This window comes from Bos javanicus, chromosome 9 (assembly GCF_032452875.1).
Source record: "Bos javanicus breed banteng chromosome 9, ARS-OSU_banteng_1.0, whole genome shotgun sequence".
Classification (NCBI taxonomy): domain Eukaryota; kingdom Metazoa; phylum Chordata; class Mammalia; order Artiodactyla; family Bovidae; genus Bos; species Bos javanicus.
The window spans coordinates 42585675-42606214 of NC_083876.1; the positions used below are offsets into that span (position 1 = coordinate 42585675).

The following is a 20540-nucleotide window of genomic DNA, read 5'->3' on the forward strand; positions in this document are numbered from 1 at the left end:
CTTTAGTGGTACAACCCTCTCTGAATGAAGTCCCAAAGGGTTGAACCCATATTAAAAATCTCTAATATGAGAAGATTTACAGCAAGGTTACAATGTAATTAACCTGAGTTATCTTTCAAAACTCTTGCTGATATATATTCTGTCACTTCAGACTATGCTTACACTCTGGTTTTTTAAATTAGCAAAGAAGGAGGTTTTCATATTCATTCTAACTTAAAGGATAAAGGAATGTTTGCATAAAAAGAGTTGGCCAATACTTTCTATTATTTTCTAATATTATTCTTATAACTATATTCTTACAGTTGTTTTTTTAAATGGCTACTCTGTATGGCAAAACCTTACTCTGTCCACTGCAGAAAAGTTTGTGATTTTTATTTAAGGATCATGGTGATTCCCTTCATTTGTTTGGAGGGGGGAAAAAAAAGTAAAAGCAGAGCTATTATTCTGTGTTTATAACAAGTCTATTACCACAGCAACGACCGTGATGTCACAAACCCTACACCAAGGGCCAGATTCTGTCTCCGAGGGAGGAAGGGCAGCTTAGCCTCGGGGATTGGTTGAAATTGGATGGAAACATGCAGCCAAAGCGAGGTCAAAGCTTGTGGTAATCACCAAGGCATGAGGAGTTCCCCTCCTCAGAAGAAAAGGGGTGCAGGAACAGAAAAGCAGTCCCCGAGGCCCAGAAATAACCTACCCCCACACTTCTGTCTGCAGCTGTGCAAAAGCAGAGTGGAAATCCAAGCGAGTGTGGTATCACCGTGTTCCCGATCACGAGAATTCCACTGGGCCCACTGGCTGCCAAACGTGGATGAGATCCAGTGGTGAGCCTGCCTGAGCACATGAAACACTCTCTGGAGCTAGTGCCTGACCAGATGTAGCCTTCTGGTACCTCGGAGCAGAAGTCTTGCCTCATGATGGCAAGACTTTAAAACCAAGCTGGGGTTTTACTGCTATTACTAGGTCACCCAGGCTCACAGAACCACAGATGCTTAGAGCTAGAGAACTTATCAAGTCTCCTAAAAGATGTGGGCTTGAAAAAAATAACCTTCTGCAGAAACAAGTTGTATCCCCTGTCATTAAGGAATCTGAAGTAGCATATTAACAAGTATTCCTATTCTGATACAGTCTAGGGAAATTCAATATAAATATGCTGAAATGGCAACTTTATATTAAAAAGAATATTGGATTAGGAATCAGAAGACTTTAGTACTAGTCTTGACTCAAGTACTTGGAAGCCACCTGACCTTGAGAAAGCCATTTAACTATCTGAGCTTCATTTCTTTACTTAATGATATCTCAAATGCTATTTCCCGGGGTTATTATTAAGATCAAAGTAAATAAAATAATAAATTTGAATGAGTTTCATAACTACAGGATTTACTATGAACATAAGGTATTGTGAGCATTTTCACATGGCTAGTTTACAGTATAACAGGAATAATTTGAACACTGATTGTTATTTTCTTTCCAGGAATCCAGAGTACACATACAGTGCTCATCTTCCCTATCCTGAGAGGTGGACACTTGCATGATACAGTCAACTCTAAATTATTCAGGGCCTGATTATCAAGGGGCCACTTTCTTTCAGCCATTGTATGATTAGTTTCCCTCAGAAATGCCACATTAACCTATATATGGCGAGAAAATTGACAGTGAGTGTCCCTCAACTTATCTTGAATAATAACTCTGGTAAAAGTTTTAACAAAAGGAAGAACTGAAATAATTAACTAGATAGGATAATTGGTGAACTTTTTGGATAATTGGTGAACTTTACACTTATCTATGGATAAGTACTCAAACCACTGTCACAAAGGCTATGGTCATGGTCAAAAAGCTTGAGACTAACTCAAACAAGATCCTCGCACTTTCTCAGTGAACAACAAAGTAGCCTGTACTATCTTATATATGTGCAACAGGAATTTGAATATGTCATTCATTCATTTATTCAACAGACCCTGGTGGACTACTATTATGTGACAGAGCTCACCACATTCCCTGAAAACCCTGCTGTTTTCCTAACCTGTCACTGTCCCTTCCTTATGATGTAACAGACAGCACTTTGACAAAGCTCACAGCCCGACTCCTAGAAACTCTATTCACCTTCCTGTTATCATGAGACTTTTGCCAATCTTACCCCAACGCAAGGTCAGCAAACTGTTTTCCCTGAGCCAAACCCTGTTTGCTGCTCTTTTTGTAAATAAAGATTTATTAGAACACAACCAGGCTCATTTGTTTATGGCCTGTTTATCTATGGCTGCTCTTCTGCTGCCACAGCAGAGTTCAGTAGCTGTGACAGGACAGTATAGCTCCAAAGCCTTAAATACTATCTGGCCATTGACAAAGCTTTCTGACCCCTGCACTAGATAACATAAGTCAAAACTCATCTCTCCTCTAAGTTTCTGCTTAGGGAATAATAGAGTAAGCTCCTTGAAAGCAGAGAACTTTGTGTACCTTTGTCTTGTCATATGGAACCCTGGAGTAGGATTGGGTCAAGGTTTAGAGCAGATACAGAAAATTAAACATGTCCTCCCCTATATTCTGTTTTCAACAGATGAGTGTCCCAGAATTCCATGGAAGACAGCACAAAACCACTGGTGTTCAGTTACTCTGGCTTTTAATTCCTCAGAGTTTTTACATCTAAGACTTCCAAGGCTCAATTTTTGGCCTCTATCCTTTGCATATTTATTTCCTGATCTGATGTGGAATTAGAGTTAAAAAGGAGCTGTGTGCTTGAATTCCACGTGGCTGGCTCAGCAGGAAACTCCAGGGCAGGTTTTTTGGCATGCCAAACTCATGTTAGCCTCAGCTATGCTAATTTCTAGAGCTGTTTGCTTTGCTCAAATAAACCTTAGAGGGGAATTTGCATTTGGATGCACACCTTTTTATGCACAAATTATGTGCATGATAACTCTAGGGCAGAATAAGGTCTGAAAAAAAAAAAAAGAAAAAGAGGCATGGTATGTACCGAATGGTTTCCATGCGGCAAGCACTATGCTGGTCCTTTACATACATTTTCTCGTCTCAGGGCCACAACTATCTCAGGTGGTGAAACTGCGACCCCCATTTTATACAGGTGGAAATTACATAGCTTCTCTACACTCACAGACCCGGTAAATGACAAAGTCTAGATTCAAACCCAATCTATCTGAACCTGAAACCCGTGTTCTTTTCACTTAGTCAGGCTATTTTACTGGTATCCTCCTCAACATCACCACACACTGAAGCCACTGGACATACATCGAAACAAAGAATCCTACATTTACAAAATTAGTCAATTTTCTCTCCAGTTGTCCTACGCAAAATATATCTTTGACCCTTTAGGAGATAAATTTGGGTCCCTCTGCACCATAAAACAATCAACCAAAGAATAACAGTGGCATTACAAAGACAAACATTACATGAAACAAAAATTATGTTAGTATTTAGTAGACAAACACGATCACAAGTGATTTTGATATGTAAATGGATTTTCATGACATATGTGAGGACCTCAGTATGAAAGGACACTTTTGCTGCTAAAATGTAATCGGTCAAGTAAGAGGATGTGCCCATACCATGAAGGAAAATGTTAGTAACACTTAGAAGATGGTATAAATATATCTATAATGTAAGCCCAGTAATTTATATCTTACAAACATATTCACCGTTTATGGAAATATAACCAAACACCTATCTTCTCTCCCCGCAAAAAAAAAAAAAAATACAAGCATTACCTTTAGTGAGTTATAAGTACTGCTATCAAAATTCATTATTTATCATTGCTTAATTCAACATACAGAAAAATAACCAGCACAGCAATTAAGCATTCTAGCAAAATTCTAACATTTTACAACAAGCCAGATACAATATTACTGAACTTCTTTCTCCATGTGGAACAAAACTGTAACCTAACTTGCAATATAACATCATGCTCAGCCTATTGCCATCTAGCTTAATACACTGCCATCTAATTTTCTGGAAATATACAAGAACTGATTACATTTTCATCCAAGTAAAATTTGAATCTCCATTTTTCAAAAAGCTCTTAAAGAAAGCTTTCCAGGAATTAGAAACAACTCTGTATGAGATGAGTAACCTGGGTTGTTTCTTAAGTGGATTCAGAAGAAAGGCATGCTGGGGAACAAGCCTGCCACACACGCTTTATAAATCGCCCCTTCCTTTGGGAAACGCGCCAGGGAGACGTGGTCCTCACTGCACCACACCAAAGAGCTCAACCATGGTTCCTGTTTTTCTTGTTGACCAATCAGTATATATCTTTCTTTTTAAATTAATTTATCCTTTTTAATTTTAAATAGATTTCAAAGAAGGAAAGTAACTTTTTTTGTAGCCAGGGGTAGGAAAATTTATTGCCAGTTGAAGGTCAACAGCCTAAGCAGTAGTAGATTGGGGGTATTTGCTTACTAAAGTAATGCTCTTCAAATGATACATACACTCACATGTCTTAGCTGCAATGTCCCTAAAACAGTCTTTTCCAAAATAAACTTAAGCATTTAATAATTATCAGAGGGCAGTTCAAACAATTTTCTGCAAATCATTATCACTGGAAACCCCAGTAGTGACTTACCTGCCGGCGGCTTTATGAAAGGTGGCGGAATTAAAGGTACAATAATGGGCACATTGCCATGATCCTTCGACCCTGCAGGTGAGTCACTGAGTCCATTTCCTGTGGCAAGCCCTGAATAGCCTGTGCTTATATTGTATGGTGAGATAACACTGTCCTCAGGTAATTTGGGTTTTGGCAAAGAATTTTCTGTAAAAGAAAAAAAAAATCATTCAATATGATGAAAAGACTTACTTTCCTTACAACCACATTTTCTCAAGTAAAATGGCTATGGAATAAAAAATTTTTTCTTGCCATTCTTTAAACACTTTACCAGAACTTAATCCTGAACCTTTCTCAGCTATGTTACCGTAAATTTCTTATGGGCTCCTTCATAATTTGCTCCACCATGATAGCTAATATCTCTACTGTATCGTAGTGATGAATTTTAGCACTGTAAAAGCCCATAGAAAAGTGAGAGGCAATTAACCTTTTACATGTACAAAGTGATATATGGCAGGCATCGCTCTCTGGCTACCAAAGGAGAAGCTTAAAAAGTGCCCCCCTACCATGGTAACCAGGTCCTGATATATTATAAAGTTGAGTGGTAATATAATCAAAAGAACCAATGAGAATGAAGCTGATGATTAGGAAAAAAGAACACAAACTGTTATTTCACAGGGTAGACTCATTAAATTAACCCATTAATAGCCATTAAAATTAACAAAAATGGGGCTTCCCTGTAACTCAGTGGTAAAGAATTCGCCTGCCAATGCAGGAGACACGGGTTCGATCCACAGTCCAGGAAGATCCCACATGCCTTGGAGCAACTAAATCCATGCACCACAACTATTGAGCCTGTGCTCTAGAGCCCAGGAACCACAACTATTGAGCCCACGCATTGGCCGCAACTTGAGAAAGGCCCACACACAGCAATGAAGATACAGCACAGTCAAAAATAAATAAAATAATTTTTACAAATTAACAAAAATGATCATAAAGAAAACTTATAATGATATGAACTTTGTGAATTTTATCCTCACATATGAACCATTAAAAAAATAAATAAAACACTCAACCATGGAAAACAACTTTTCCCCTTCAGTAGCATATCATGGCATTCTCTCCAAGTTCCCCAGAGGCAAAGATTATTACCTAGACCAAGTATTAAATGAGCTATTAGTTTATAGACTATAAACTCATGACTTGCATTTTTCATTTACAGTGAAATGGATATTATCTCTGTAACATGATATGTACAATTTCATAGCAAGCTTAACATAAAATTTGTCACGTACATTCAATCCCACATGCCCGCAGGACAGCTCATTTACATTTCGTTGCTTGGCATATAAGAAGGAAAAGCACTATCTTAGAAACTGGAAATAAAGTGCATGAACAGGTAGTATATGCCAAAAGATTTTGAATGCAATGAAAGTAAAGATCAAATTGCCAATGATATCACACAATTAGTTTAGCCCACATTTTATTCAAGTTCCCCAAATGGATAGCTTCTTCACATATTCCTCTTCTTTTCTTTGATGAACTAATCTTCCATCCATATTTAGGTTAATTCAATACGCAGAGCAACACCCACCAAGGGTTCTAGGCTTCCCTCATGGGGTATCTGGCATTGCTACCCACTGGGAGAATCAGTGTTAATTCAACTCTGCCAAGCCTCTAATTTCTACTCTCTAGCCAGGCTTCGATGATAATTCCTAAAGAATAATATAGGATCCAATCATCTACTACTCTCTTACTTTTCTTCTTACCCTATCCAAGGCTGTGGGGATAAGGTGAAAACTTCAAACAGAAACTAGAAGTAGGGCTTTCCTTTAGAATTCTCACCTAAAACTGGGGGGCAAGAAGAGAAATTACCAAATTAACCATGATTGTCTCTTGCAGTCTGAAACTTTAAACCTAACATTTCACTTAACAGAAAGCACCAGTCCTTAACAATTGATGTATCAAAGGGTTTAGGAAAGTAGAAGTTAGCAAACGCTGTTCCTTTCTCTACCTTTGTGAGCAGGACCGCAGTGCTTAGGATCCCTAGCATTGTCTAGCTAGCCCTCCCATTGCTGGAAGGAAATTAAGCTGTGACTGTTTTTGTTTTACGTTGTGCTCTTATATTCTGCTTATGGGAAAGCACTCCTGGGGATGTACATTTAAATCAACTATTGGCATAATCAACAAAATGAGTCCCAGAGCAACTCAATTCTGGCAGGTTGAGATAGTTAATCCTTGTTTGCATGAACAAAGGGACATTAAATGTCATTACCTTTGAGAACAGAAATGTGCTGCCGGCTCTCTCCATCTGTAGGATAGCTCCTGAATTCAATATCTTCACCATCTTTCAATTCAACCTTATCATAGCCATACCAGCCAAGGAGTTCATTCATGGTGTTTTCTGCAAAGTTCTGAAAGAAAAGCATAGGCTACTTATGTATATAACCAGTAACTATTTGAAAGAGAATGCATACATCGAATTCTATTAGCACCATCCTGTGTTCTGCCAGCCTCGCCCTTCCTTCATTAGAGTCATGTTCATTTTTCAAATCACGTTTGAAAACTGTCGTGCATTTAAATCTCAGGATGACACATCCAATTATGACAGGCCTTCAGACATTTGCAATTTAAAGATAATAAGAAAAAAGGCATTTGTCAGTTTTGCTTAAGAATAGGAAGTCATATTTTGGCATATCCTTCTGCAGAGTCTGTATCTTGAACTAATACGAAAATATTGAAAGGTAAAAGTACGAAAACAGCTAAGGAGAGATATTGAAACTGAAAACAATCGAGCATTTTGTGGCTCAGATTAATTTAAATTAGAATTGCCTTGTTTCTTAACATGACTCTGATCTCAGGTAAAGCAAAATCTCAGCAAAGAAATAATTCCTTGACTGTCAACCACTACCATCTAGGGAGCTGAATAGGCTACAGGGGTTTTCCTTTTTAATTTTACCTTTTGTAACAGTAGTCTTTAAACATCAAAGCATAATTTCCTTTATGAATTCCATTAGTGACGGATTCTTTCCCCATGAAATCAAAGGTCACTATGATTGTCTTCTGATAAATAACATAAAAGCACCTAATAACTTTGAGGTTACTAGTCAGCTCAGATTTTGGATAACACACGAAAACACTTTATGAACTACAAATCAATATACAATCAGCCCTCCGTATCTGCAGGTTCCTTATCCACAGATTCAAGTTACCCCTGTGGAAAATATTTAGGAAAAAATTTTCAGAAATTTCCAAAAAGCAAAACTTGACTTTGTCATGCTGGCAACTATTTACATAGCACTTATATTGTACTTACAACTCTTTACCTAGCATTTATATTAGGTATTATAAATAATCTAGAGATGAGTTAAAGTATATGGTAGGGATGCACATAGGTTATATGAAAATGCTACACCATTTCACACAAGGGACTTGAGTACTGAAGAATCTGGTATTCCAGTGTGGAGGTGGGATGCCCTGAAACCAATCCCCTGTGGATTTGGAGGGACAACTCTATAAATGTAAGGTATTATTATTGTTGTTAGTATAGATGTCAAGCTGTGGAAATAATGGGTAAATAATAGTTGAACAAATTTAAAGCTTATACTACCAGGTGACTATTTTTAATGAACTTAACAAATGCTAGGTCTTAATTCTTGCGGGTGCCTTAAAGTATTTCTATCTGAGAAACGCAGAGTAGAGAAGGGATTACCGGGGCTGAGGGGTGGCAGAAATGAGGAGACTGGTCAAAGGGTATAGTACAGAATGGTGCATACTACGGTGATTGTAGCTAAGGACACTATCATACACTTGAATGCTGCTGAGAGAGTTGATTCTATGTCTTTTCACTGTAAAAAAGGTAACTATGTTACAGGATAGAGATGGTAGCTAATATTGTGGTTGTAGTCATTTTACAATATATAAATGTATGAAACCAACACATTGTACACCTTAAACTTATACAATGTTTTCTGTCAATTATATCTCAATAAAACTGGAAAAATTAATAGAAGGAAGAATCCTATACCATAGGGTAAGAGCTTAATAAATGCTTGCTGAATGGATTTTTTTCAGTTCAGTTCAGTTGCTCAGTTGTGTCCAACTCTTTGCAACCCCATGAACTGCAGCACGCCAGGCCTCCCTGTCCATTACCAACTCCCGGAGTCCACCCAAGCCCATGTCCATCGAGTCGGTGATGCCATCCAACCATCTCATCCTCTGTCGTCCCCTTTTCCTCCTGCCTTCAATCCCTCCCAGCATCAGGGTCTTTTCCAATGAGTCAGCTCTTTGCATCAGGTGGCCAAAGTATTGGAGTTTCAGCTTCAACATAAGTCCTTCCAATGAACACCCAGGACTGATCTTCAGAATGGACATGTTGGATCTCCTTGCAGTCCAAGGGACTCTCAAGAGTCTTCTCCAACACCACAGTTCAAAAGCATCGTTCTTCGGCGCTCAGCTTTCTTTATAGTCCAACTCTCACATCCATATGTGACCACTGGAAAAACCATAGCCTGGACTAGATGGACCTTAATTTTTTTAAGGCATCTAAATTTTTTAAGGCATCTTTATCAGGCAAGACAGCCTGAGCACCCTAGATGGAGTTAGAAAAGCTATATATTTTAACCTACTCTGTGACTCAAAGAATCTTTTCTCATTCTCCCTAGAAGTTGTCATTTCTGAATTACTCTGGGATGTATAATTTATACCTGAAACAAAGCACCCAGGCTCAACCAGCAAGCGCACAGCCTCAACATGCAAGTTCCATGTTCTTTTGAATTTCACTTTAGATTTCAGCAGAGTTGCATAAAAAAGAAAGGATATTACACTACTCCACAAAAAAAAAAACAAAACCCTGGCATTTCAATCCACCTACATGATGCTAGACTTTTTTTCTTTTTGCTTTAGTACCCACTTGAGCTCAGAGCTCCAAATGGGTCAATCTGTGATGGTATAATGCACAAGCAATTTTTTAAAAATCTAGACAGATTGATTCAGTGTTACCATCCACAAGGCCAACAGTCAGCCATATCAAGCTTTAGTGAGGCATTTATTCTCTCTGATGGCTGGTCATGTCCACATTAAATAGACATTCCTTTCATGAATGTGCAAAGATGATATGATTGATATGTATAATAAGCTCAGCAACTTCTGGACTACCACTGAGGAGGATTCAGCTAAACACTGCACTACTCAATCAAAAGACATTCCTAATTGAATGAGGTATCAGTCTTCCCTAGCTCTCAATTTCTTGCACTGAACTGAGTGCCTGACGGAGAATGACAGTCCTAGGTACACAAACAGAGGTCTTCCAGCAGGGGTCTGGCAGCAGAAACCTCAAGGATAACGATTATACCTTGCATTAAAAAACAAACCAACAACAAAAGCCCCACAATTCCCAACAGTGTTAAAAGCCAAGTTCAAGCCATCCTACTGGTAATGTATACTGTCTGCCTGAATCTCTAAGAGAAATGAGCCAACAAGATAACTGCTGGCCACCATATCTAATTTTCTAGGCCATTTATATCCTGGGTGCCTCTCGCTGGTTGTGTCTAACCTCGGAAGTGACACAAAAGCTACAGATGCATCATTCATGGAGCAACTTCCCAGTCAAGGATACAGATTTTGTTTGTTTCAGTCCAGCTGCAAATCCCTTCAGCCTTTCAGAACCAATCCCAAGGATGGGATCCAGAAGTTTCAAACATTTGGGTAAAAACTGAAATTGCAACTGGATTATTGATACCCAATTTGTATTATTTGGGCACCTTAACTGCATCACTCAGTTTATGGTTTGTGCTGAAAACTCAGAGGCCTCATGGAACAATCAATATGAACGTGATCTATTTCATGATTTTTGAGTTACTGTAAATGTCAGTGAAAATAAACTCCAAGCATTTCCTTTCTTATCACTGAAAATAAAAAGAAACACCTTAATGTTTAGATATATGATTGCAAGATCAGAAAACAAAAGGTTTGTAAAGACTTGAGCCACAAATCTGAAACCTTTCATAAAAAAAGGAACAAGATAAAAGAGAAAACAAACACCAAAGTTTCTTGTAGTATAACTTACAAGAAATAGGTATTACCTCTGTCTTATATACTATACTATACTAAGAAACTGAAGAACCCCAAGGAATAAATAATTTTTAATTTGATTTAGAATTTAAACTTAGAATTTGATGCTAGACATCATATGGGCTCGTTATGGTGCTAAATCAAAGGAAATGAAATGGATTTTTGCAGTAACCATCCTAGAAACATAACATATTCTAAGAGAAGTGAATTTAATGTTTATGGTCCATAAGGGTTTTCAAGTTTTTCTACCAGAAAATTGAGGTGATAAGAGTTAAGTGCAGACAGATTTTTGAGGTAAGGATGTTCAAATAAAAGGTCAAGCTACTGTACTGATAGAAATTGTAAAGTTGGTTTCCCCCAAAATCTTTACCCAGAATTTCTCATGGAGACTTACAGCAGGAAACTCAAGTACAGTCTCTTAAAGACCCTTCCAGCGCTAAGATTCTGTGAAATCAAAGAACTACTTACACATGAAACAAAATACATTTCACAAAGAAATATCATAATTACAGTGATCACACACCATAAATTTCACTGAACAGCCACTATCTCAAATATTTTATCATTGTTCCCATACACCACCAAAAGTGCCAGAATTTCAATATTCTGGCACCCAAAACACATTTTGCAGACTGCCTCTCGCCCTTGGAAGTGACACAAAAATCCTCTCTCATACCATGTGGTCCAATTTGGGTTTGGAAAATAGGTCACTATAATTACAATGATAATGTCTAACACTCTTATAGCACTTGACAGTGTTTCCACATCCTTTAACTCTCTTGTTCCTTTCAACAACCCTGCAAGTTAGGTGTTTGGTTTCTACAGTAAACTTTTGGTGAACCTCTGTGACATCCTCATTTTACAACAGAAAACTGGAATATACAGAAGGTAAATGGCAGGCATGAGAGATCACCTAGTAAAGTCAGAACAAAAATATAGATCTTCTGATTCTTATGCCCGGACTCTTTCTACTATAAATTCTGTTCAGTCCAATGTGTCAGCAGCTCCAAAATAACTACTTCCTTGGTCCAACAAAGGACTGCAAAGAAATCATATTACAGGATGTCAATTTCACATACAAAGAGCTTTCCAACCAGGACATATCTACCTCTGGTAAACTTGTTTTCTGATTTGGTCATTGATCTCTACTCTCCTTAATTATCTGTACTGTTGGAATAGTGGTTCTTAAATTCACAATTAAAATTTAATCTTCTCATTTGACAACTTTTTGACATCACATCTGACTCTAATGGCTTTGCACTTTTAATACTTTACCCCCATACCCTTCCTCTCCCTTTCAGATCCCCCTCTCATCTCCAGGGTTCCTAAAGAAAGAAGAAAATTCTAACATTTAGTCTGAAAGCATGATCTTTTCCTAGAATTAAAAAAAAGGTGGAAATAATAAATAGTAGAAAGATGGGAAAGTTTACTTTTCCTTATTCCTCTGAGTTCTTTCTACGCTGGCAAAATTTACTTTCATTGGAATTTAATTCTCAGGACATTCATTAGACATTCTCCTTACTCAACTAGAAATACTGTATGCATGTCAAAGTTCAATCTAAATGGTTTTTAATTGAACATTTTACCAGGTAAACAATAAAGACTTGACTTCAAGTCATTTTGAAAATCACAGTAATTACAAAAATCTCAAAATACTTCTGAAATGAAAGTACTTCAAGGTCTTCAAAGAGGACTAATGATTTTATTTTGAACACACCAATCCAACTTTAAAATATAGGGTGGGCGTCACTGATGTCTTTCATCTCAGGCCTTGCATAACCAAATGTCGATTTGTTTTCAACTTGGTATCCTACCCAAGAAAGCAGAAAGTTTTCGGAAAGCTCCCAATCATTCATTCAAATGAGGGGAAAGCCACATTCTCCCTCTTCTCACAAATATAATTTCCATTTCACTCCAAGTCCTATATCCCTTTCCAGTGCTAGTAAAATATATCCTCCCTCACAAACACACTGTAAGTTATCTGAGGGCAGAAACTTTTTATTTCATTTTATGCCTCATCCAGCACAATGCCCAGCACTTAGGAGCTAATCAATAAATGTGGATACATCCACAAATATTTTTTTGAATGTGTAAATATAGAAATATGATTTTTCCATATTTTTCTAATGTGTAAATATAGAAACAAAATTCAGGACACATGATTCTAAAAAAAAAATGTGTGAAAGTTTAAAAAACTATACCATCTAATGTTAATGAACATCCTCAAACTATTAGGAATTCAAGTTGATTCATTTTTTAGAAAAGGTAACTTGACTGTATGCAATAAAAGCTGAAGAATTTACATACCCTTTGATTCAGCAATTTTATTTATTTCTAGGTATAAACTATTCTAAGGATATATGTGCAAAACAATGCATGTTCAGTGTTGTTTTCTTAGAAATAAACTAAACACAATCAGAATTTGGTTAAATAAATATAGCTTAGTCATAAAATTACTAAGACGGAATACTATTTTGCCACTAAAATATTCTGTGGATAAATTTTTACTGCCATGAAAAACTGTTAACACTATATTAAATTCAAAAAGGAAGGCTAATACATTATAAGACCATTTTTTAAAAATGTATCATACATAAAGAAGAACATGGAAAGACATACATCAAAATGTTGACAGTAATTGTGTCTGGGTGGGAAAATTATAGCCTTTGTTTTTCTTTTTTTGCTATTTGTATTGCTTATTCTGCTATTTCTGTCATGCCTATGATTATTTATAAAAATAAAAAAATAGTTTTAATTAAAAATTAACACATAGTCTTCTCACAGACAACCATGTCAGTCATATTCATAGTCTTAATGACAGTAAAAAGGATCTGTCAGTTACATTACTTAACTTCAAAACATTCTGACACACATTATCGAAGAAAGTGGAGCATATGAGAAATACTTTCAAAGGAAAAGGAAACCCCCAGTCCTGAACAATTTACAAGGCGGGGAAAGAAATGCTAGTATCTCTACCAGTTAAGGTTATAAATAATAGAATGATGGTTATTTCTGGAAAATATTTTATCTCCCTTTTCACCTCCATGTGTTCTGACTGAGTAGTAAAGTAGATTTCTATTAAGCATCATTGGACTTGCTAATTAAGATTTTTAAAGGGTTGGGGACGACAGAGGATGAGATGGTTGGATGGCATCACCAACTTGATGGACGTGAGTTTGAGTAAGCTCCAGGAGTTGGTGATGGACAGGGAAGCCTGGCGTGCTGCAGTCCATGGGGTCACAAAGAGTCGGACATGACTGAGCAACTGAACTGAACTGAACTCAAAGGGCTCGGGGGAGGAAGCCGTAGAAGAGACGCAATTTCTTCTGTAGGAAGTAGGAATTAAACTTAATTAGAAATCAGTTTCTAGCTCTATCTATCCCCTAGATCTGAAATTTAAAAAAAAATATAACATCCAATGTTAACAAGCACTCTCAGACTGTTGGGAATTCAAGTTGGTTCAACTTGAAGTCATCTCTCTTAACACAGATCTAATGGATCAGTTTCATTTTAAAGGTTTTAGCAAGAAGGAGGTAAAATTTAGGTAGTGGAAAAGAAGTGTCTACAGACTACAAACTACCTCCATGCTCATGACTTCACAGGATCAGAAGGCAGCTTAAGGAAAAGCCACTGACACAGACGTCTCATTAGAGAATCATTCACATGAATGTCATGAAGAGCTGCCAGATTCATACTCTGTATGCAGACTGCACCCATTGACCCTGTTGTTTGTCCCTGAACCACACACAGATTCTTGGCCTGAAATCCTTTGAAGAAGGTCACTGAGCTCCATTTGGGTCACTTTGCAGCATTGTTCTCAGCCAAGACCAAGGATTATAACACGGTTCTAAGGGCAGGGGATACATCAGAACACTAAAGTCCAGCTCCGACCTGGAGCAGGCTTGAGGAGAAAGTCTTGCTCTCTTGCTGACACAGTCTCAATAGGAAGGTTGTATAATTATCACATGAAACCAAAATGTGTGTGTTTCCACATGTAAAAATCTACGTTGCTTCACTGTCTTGTTGTGACATGGAGTAGACAATGATGACCCCATGTTTTAATCTGTGGCCAGGACATCAAATGTCCTAAAAAGGTCAAACAAATGTGTGAAATCGTGGAGGCCAGCCCTTGGGCTAACACTTTGGCGGGCATAGCAGGTGTGCAGCTGTGGGCAGCTGTGTCCTATTCACAGCTGCAGCACTGGCTTCAAAATCACCAAGACTTGTGACATTGTTTTCCTGTCCATCCCAAAGCCACTAGCCTTAAAGCAGGAGTTCCACAGACGTTTGGTTATATAAGAGATATTAACACCCATCGGTCTACAGATTCGATAATATACATTTAACAAATTTCACCCACCTCAGGCTTTCATGTCTGTTTACATGTTTCAATTGGCACCATCAAAAACAAAGTTGCTTTTTTTTTTTTTTCCATTCTACCCTGGAATATCTCTTTTCTTTTAGGAAAATATTCAATAATCTTATTAGCTTAGGAGTGTAAATGTGGCTGACTTCCCATTCCACAAAAGGAAGTTTTAGACTTCTGAGATTTTTAAAGGATCCACCTTCTACTACTTCTAATAATTTTTTCAAAAGAAAAAGTATAAAGACTCAATAAAAAGAATACTTCCTTAGAAGATATAAGAAGTCTGGTCACCCTAGCAAGATAGTCTATTTCCCTGAACTCTCCATTTTCAAACAGTCACTTGTAGTGTGTATTCACTGATATTTGCCCTTTTTGAGGCCCTGTTTTTTGACTTCCTTTAAAAACTCTGTTACCTCTTGGTTTCTATGAGTCTGTCTTTCACACAAGGAGAGTAGAGCTTGGCTTCTCAGAGCAGTGCTTGGCAAGCACAGAGGCAGGAAACGCAGAAGGGAATGAGTCTGTCAGACTCATTTTCTTCTAGTTCAAATGTTTATTTCAGATTCGGGAGGAAGTGGAATGGTTCCTTTCCATTTCCTCCTCTCTGGAACCTGTGAGTTGAGTAAGGCTTAGAGAGTCTTGCTCTACCACACATCATCCTCACAGGTTCACAGATGGAGAAAGAGACTCTTCAGAAAACTCCAAGTTTGAACAGAGCAGGATTCATAGCTCTTTCTGCCCTCCCAGGAACTTCTCTTATGGGTTGAGACTAGAGCCTTGAGCAGGACAACTGAGAGCAACGCAGAGGACAAGGCCAGTGGGCTAGGGAACATCCTATACCAGCTCCCAAGGGGCAAGGGCCATGTCCCACCTGACATAAGTTCCCAGCCCTGCCGCACAGCACACCCCAGACCACTTCTTAGCCAGGGAGGTCTGACATAATTTGTGAATGCCACAGTGAGATCTGGTCCCAAGCCCACTTCCTAGGTTCCTGAGACTTACTGTTTCTGACATCAGGATGGAGTTTCAGGAGCAAATCTTAAAATATACCTGTTTTAGTAATGAGCTGGTTTCAACCTTAAACATGCTGACTTTTCCAATCCACATTCTGATATCACTGTTTTATTTTATGACAAGCTATTTAAATCACCACACTCACAAGCTCAACTCTGCAACTTGCTTTATTGTCTATGCAATTAACACAGGTCATTTTTAATGCCAAATGGGGACCATCAGAAACTAAACTAGAAAATCTTATGGTGGGTTTACTACTAAACTCTAACAGATGTGCCTGACTCTAACATTAGGACTGAAGCATAATTTTAGGTACAAATTACTTATTAAGAATATTTATAGACAGAGAACTTCTTCAGCAAAGAACCTAAGACATGTAACACAGCTTATCCTGTACCTGAGCAATTGATAAGGAAGCCAAACATTGTAAATGCGTTAATTTTGGTTTGTTTAGGAAAGTTTCCAGGGCAGAGTGCATGATCTAATCACATTGGTTTTGTCAAAGAGTTTTAGAAGATGAAAATCTGACTCATTATCTCTACTCATAGCTTAGACTTTTTTGAGCTGTATTACTGTTTGCTAGTCACTAATCATGTTCATGCTCACCAAGATCTCTGCATATAAAATACATACCCTTAAGTGCAACTATATTTACACTTACTCATATATGTACATTTACACATCCAATATTACATCTAGTTTCTATATTATGTTCTGGATGAACTCCTGAAACAAATTAACACTTCCATATGTCAAATTTCCTCCTAAGGGCCACTTATTATGATTCATGTGAGCTAACAATATATTGAAGGTATATTACATTAGATACAATCACAATATTCACTTTAGAAACCGAAAGTACTCAAAATATAAATTGAATTGCCATCTGATTGTTTAAAATTCCCTCTATTGGTCACTTACTAAACAAGTCAGACTGATTGTAAGTACGGTAATGTAACAAGTCTTTTTAATTAAGAAAAACCAGGATGAAGTGGGGGAAAGGAAAGATAATGAAACATAGTAAAGATCATAATGAGACAAACATTTCTACTTGAAGATATTTTCACTAGAGGACACTAAAGGCAAGCTATGCCAAGTCATGTACTTTTCACACACAAAATTATATTGTATCAAATTTAAATTTGTTACAACTGCCATGTACATTACACCAGTGATAAGGAAAATGTAACTCAATATCTGATCTAGTGAAACAGCAACCAACATTAGCTTCTAGCCACATGAAGACAATCTCCAATGACATTACTGGTGTCAGCTAAACCTCTGCCAGTTTGTCTTCTCCGTCCATTTTTAAATAAATGTGTGACTATCTCAATTAGGAAATCTTGAAGTCTCTATGATGAGGCAGTTTTGGTGCTCATTTTCAGTGCCCTGCATTTGCTGTACTTAAAATAGACACTTGTACCAATGTCCTTTCTATTACCCCAAGGGGAAAAAAAATCACATACACACCAGTCCTTTTTCTTTCAGCTCACAGAGAAGCAACTTGATCCAAGCAGTGTTGAAACCTGAGTAGGTCACTGTACACCACGATAAAATTCCCTAATCCCTGAGCCAACTCTCCCTAAGGGGGGCCTCCTCCTGATCCTCCACTTCCCAGGCTGACTTTTGCATTCGCTCTCTCCTCTTTCCCCCTTTCATTTCCCCTACCTTCAAGCCTTGATACGTGATCCCCGGTGGGGGCTCAGGTTTCCGTTTTTACAGCTTAGGCCGGGCTAGCTGTATACATTCCTTTCTTTCTGCCGGGCAGTGATTACTTACCAGAGCTTAGTTTACGCTGGTCCAGATGAAAGCCGTTCAGATGAAGGCAAACACAGCCAGGCAGCTCCAGCAGCACCGATACGAAGCTGCACAAGGCCACATTGTGTTCTCGGTGACATTTTGTTGCACATATTTTTACATAGGGCAATCAACTTGTTGCATTACTCTACAATTTAGGTTTGGGGAAATGGAGAGGCAGTAATACCAGGAGGTTTGGGGAGGGGCTTTATGGATGTGGTTATTAATATTAAAAGCATAAAATATTGATGAGTTCAAGATAACCCACCTTTTGACTTTGAGAAATCACTTTAAAAATGAGAACTTTGGGCGCTATTATATTAGAAGAATGCATACTGAAGAATTGCTCTAGAAATGGGATTTCATCACTCACTGGCGTGCTGTGCACTGACCTGACTAAAGATTTTGACCTGGGGTCTCTTACACATTGTTCCAAACTAGGGAAAAAATATGGATCCTTCAAGCAATTGAATTATTTGCTGCATAAAACTTCTTATTTAATGCTACTCTGTACTGAAATGACAAGGATTAAAACTTCAAATAGTAGATGGCGATTTGGAAGAAAAATAACATTTTAAAAAGAGGAAATTCTGTGCACGAAGGTTAATTCCATACTTAGTCCTGCAGCACTGGCTAAAAATTGTGTAATTTTTCCCCTTCACACAATGTTGTTTTTGTTTCTTCCTCACCAGTTCAGACAAACATCTGTTATACTGTAGAAGGACAACTATCTCCCAAACCACGGAGTGCTCCTGCAGCCAAAGTCAACAACGTGAGCCCCAAGCATCGAGCACAGTCAGCCTTTATATCCAGCCGGGATAACATTTCACATGTTTTGATTAAAATTAGCTAATTTGTAATCCTAGAACCTATGAAACTTAAAAGCTGCCATCCATATAGATCACATTAGGCAGAGTGTTTTAAAGGGCCAGTGCACACTGTGATTTCTTGGTGGCTTCACCTCCCTCCTCTTCCTCCAAGCCCAATCTAAAATGAAACAGAAAAGTAATCTGGAAATGCAAGACAGGAGGGAAGGGTGAGTGAGGAAGAATGGTTATCCTAAACTGAATTCCAGCCCCCATGGGAAGACAACTCCTACCAGTATCTTAAAAAAAAAACAACAAAACTATCAATGGAATCAGTGGTGGTTTCCATCACAAGGAATGGCACTGATTTCTAAGGCAAATCTTCCTTAACTCTCCTTGGACTGAAGCTGCACCGCACGCTTCCAGGTGCTAAGTTCCTCACCCAGAAATCAAAAAACTCTTATTCCAAAACGTTGATTGCTACAGACATTTTCTGAAAGAAAGGAACGCTAACCATACACACCTAGGTACTATATGATAATATAAATAGTATTATTATCCATGGGCCCCTTTCAAGGCACTCTCTAGAATATGCTTGTTCTAATCAAGACGATGTCAAATTGCAATAGATTTTACTTAGTTGCTTGCCATTTTCCTCGTTTGTCTTTTAAATACCAACTTAACCAACCAGACCAAATCAGTGGGCAGTGTTAAGGATTCTATGCAGAAGATGTGGAACACCAAGAGGGCTGCAGAATGAAAACCAAAGTCCTCCCTGAAATCTGCTACTTGCTTGTAACTCACAGAAAGACAAAAATTACAAATAAAACATTAAAAATAAAAATCAAGGGAGACTCGTGAAATCAACACAAAACAAAACCCTCACCGGGCAAAAGCTGCAACTTCATGGAAAATAAGTTGGTGGGGGTGAAGGGGGACGAGGGGGATCCGGAGCTGAGCGGGGCTCTTGTGCAATCACTCCAACGCGAACAGCTGGAGCGCCAGGCTGCCGCGCTCGCCACCTCTGGAGCACCGCTGGCCTGGCGGGGAGCCCGGCCTCGCCAACAGCACTCCGGGCCGGCCTTTCCGAACAATGGGCAGGCGCTCTGCGAAGGCCGCCCCTCAGACAGCTATCTTTTCAGCAGGGCTTGCCCGGGTCTGCTTAAACTGGGAAGTGAAGCATGCAAAGGCTGAGAGGGAGGCGGAGGCAACCTAGTGAGAGGAGCTAGCAGGGGCTGGCGAGGCGAACCGGCCGTCAAAAACGGTACCTAGACCCGCGCCGCTCGGGCCACAACTCGCCACGGCACTGACAGCCCCTTTACACCGATGCAGCAGGCTACTAGGAAGCGGTACGGAGGAACCGGGAGATGAACTAGGAAGAGGGGGGTGGAATCGAGCGCTCCCGGGGTACCCTTGGCTCGGCGGCTTCCTAACTTTGGAGGGATCCGGGGATGGCTGCCGAAGAAGAGGGGAAAAAAAACTATCCCACCGACCAGGAAAGCCTCTTCACCATACCCACCCTCAACTTGGGCTCCGGGTCCCCTCCTCCCTGAAACGCGCCTGTCCCAAACTGGGGTTTATAAGGTTAAAGAGTCTGTGGTTTCCCGGTCGCCCCTCACCCCCACCCCCATCAAATCCGAGGCAGGCAAATCTCCGGGATGCAGCCCGACAGTTGGCCTCTGTTTTGCACCTGGAGGAGGAGCTGAGTCGTTCAGGGCATCCTACGGAAACTGACAAGCGCTCCTCTTACACCCCCTCCCCCCTCCCAAAAAAATCCATACAACAGCCCAAAGGGAGCGGGCGGAAGAAAGAGCTCAAGCTCTCTGGTCCCGAAGTCCAAAAAATACCTTCATTTCCTCATTGATCTCCCTTTTCACTGGGTGAGCCGGTTTCCTGCTCCTTTTATTTTCCGGAGGTCTCCCTTCTTTCTCCATTTCTGCCATGT

The 20540-nt window shown here is 39.0% G+C and overlaps 1 protein-coding gene across 2 annotated transcripts in view; it reads right to left on the reverse strand.

The window, feature by feature from the left end:
• SOBP (sine oculis binding protein homolog) overlaps window positions 1–20538 on the reverse strand; it is a 164528-nt gene extending 143990 nt beyond the window's left edge. For both annotated transcript variants that reach the window (XM_061427668.1, XM_061427667.1), the window contains exons 1-3: window positions 20443–20538; window positions 6819–6957; window positions 4565–4750 (exon numbers count right to left, since the gene is read on the reverse strand). In XM_061427668.1, coding sequence (XP_061283652.1) covers window positions 4565–4750; window positions 6819–6957; window positions 20443–20538 — 421 coding nt within the window. The remainder of the gene's footprint in view (window positions 1–4564; window positions 4751–6818; window positions 6958–20442) is intronic.
• Between the last annotated feature and the right edge of the window lie 2 nt (window positions 20539–20540).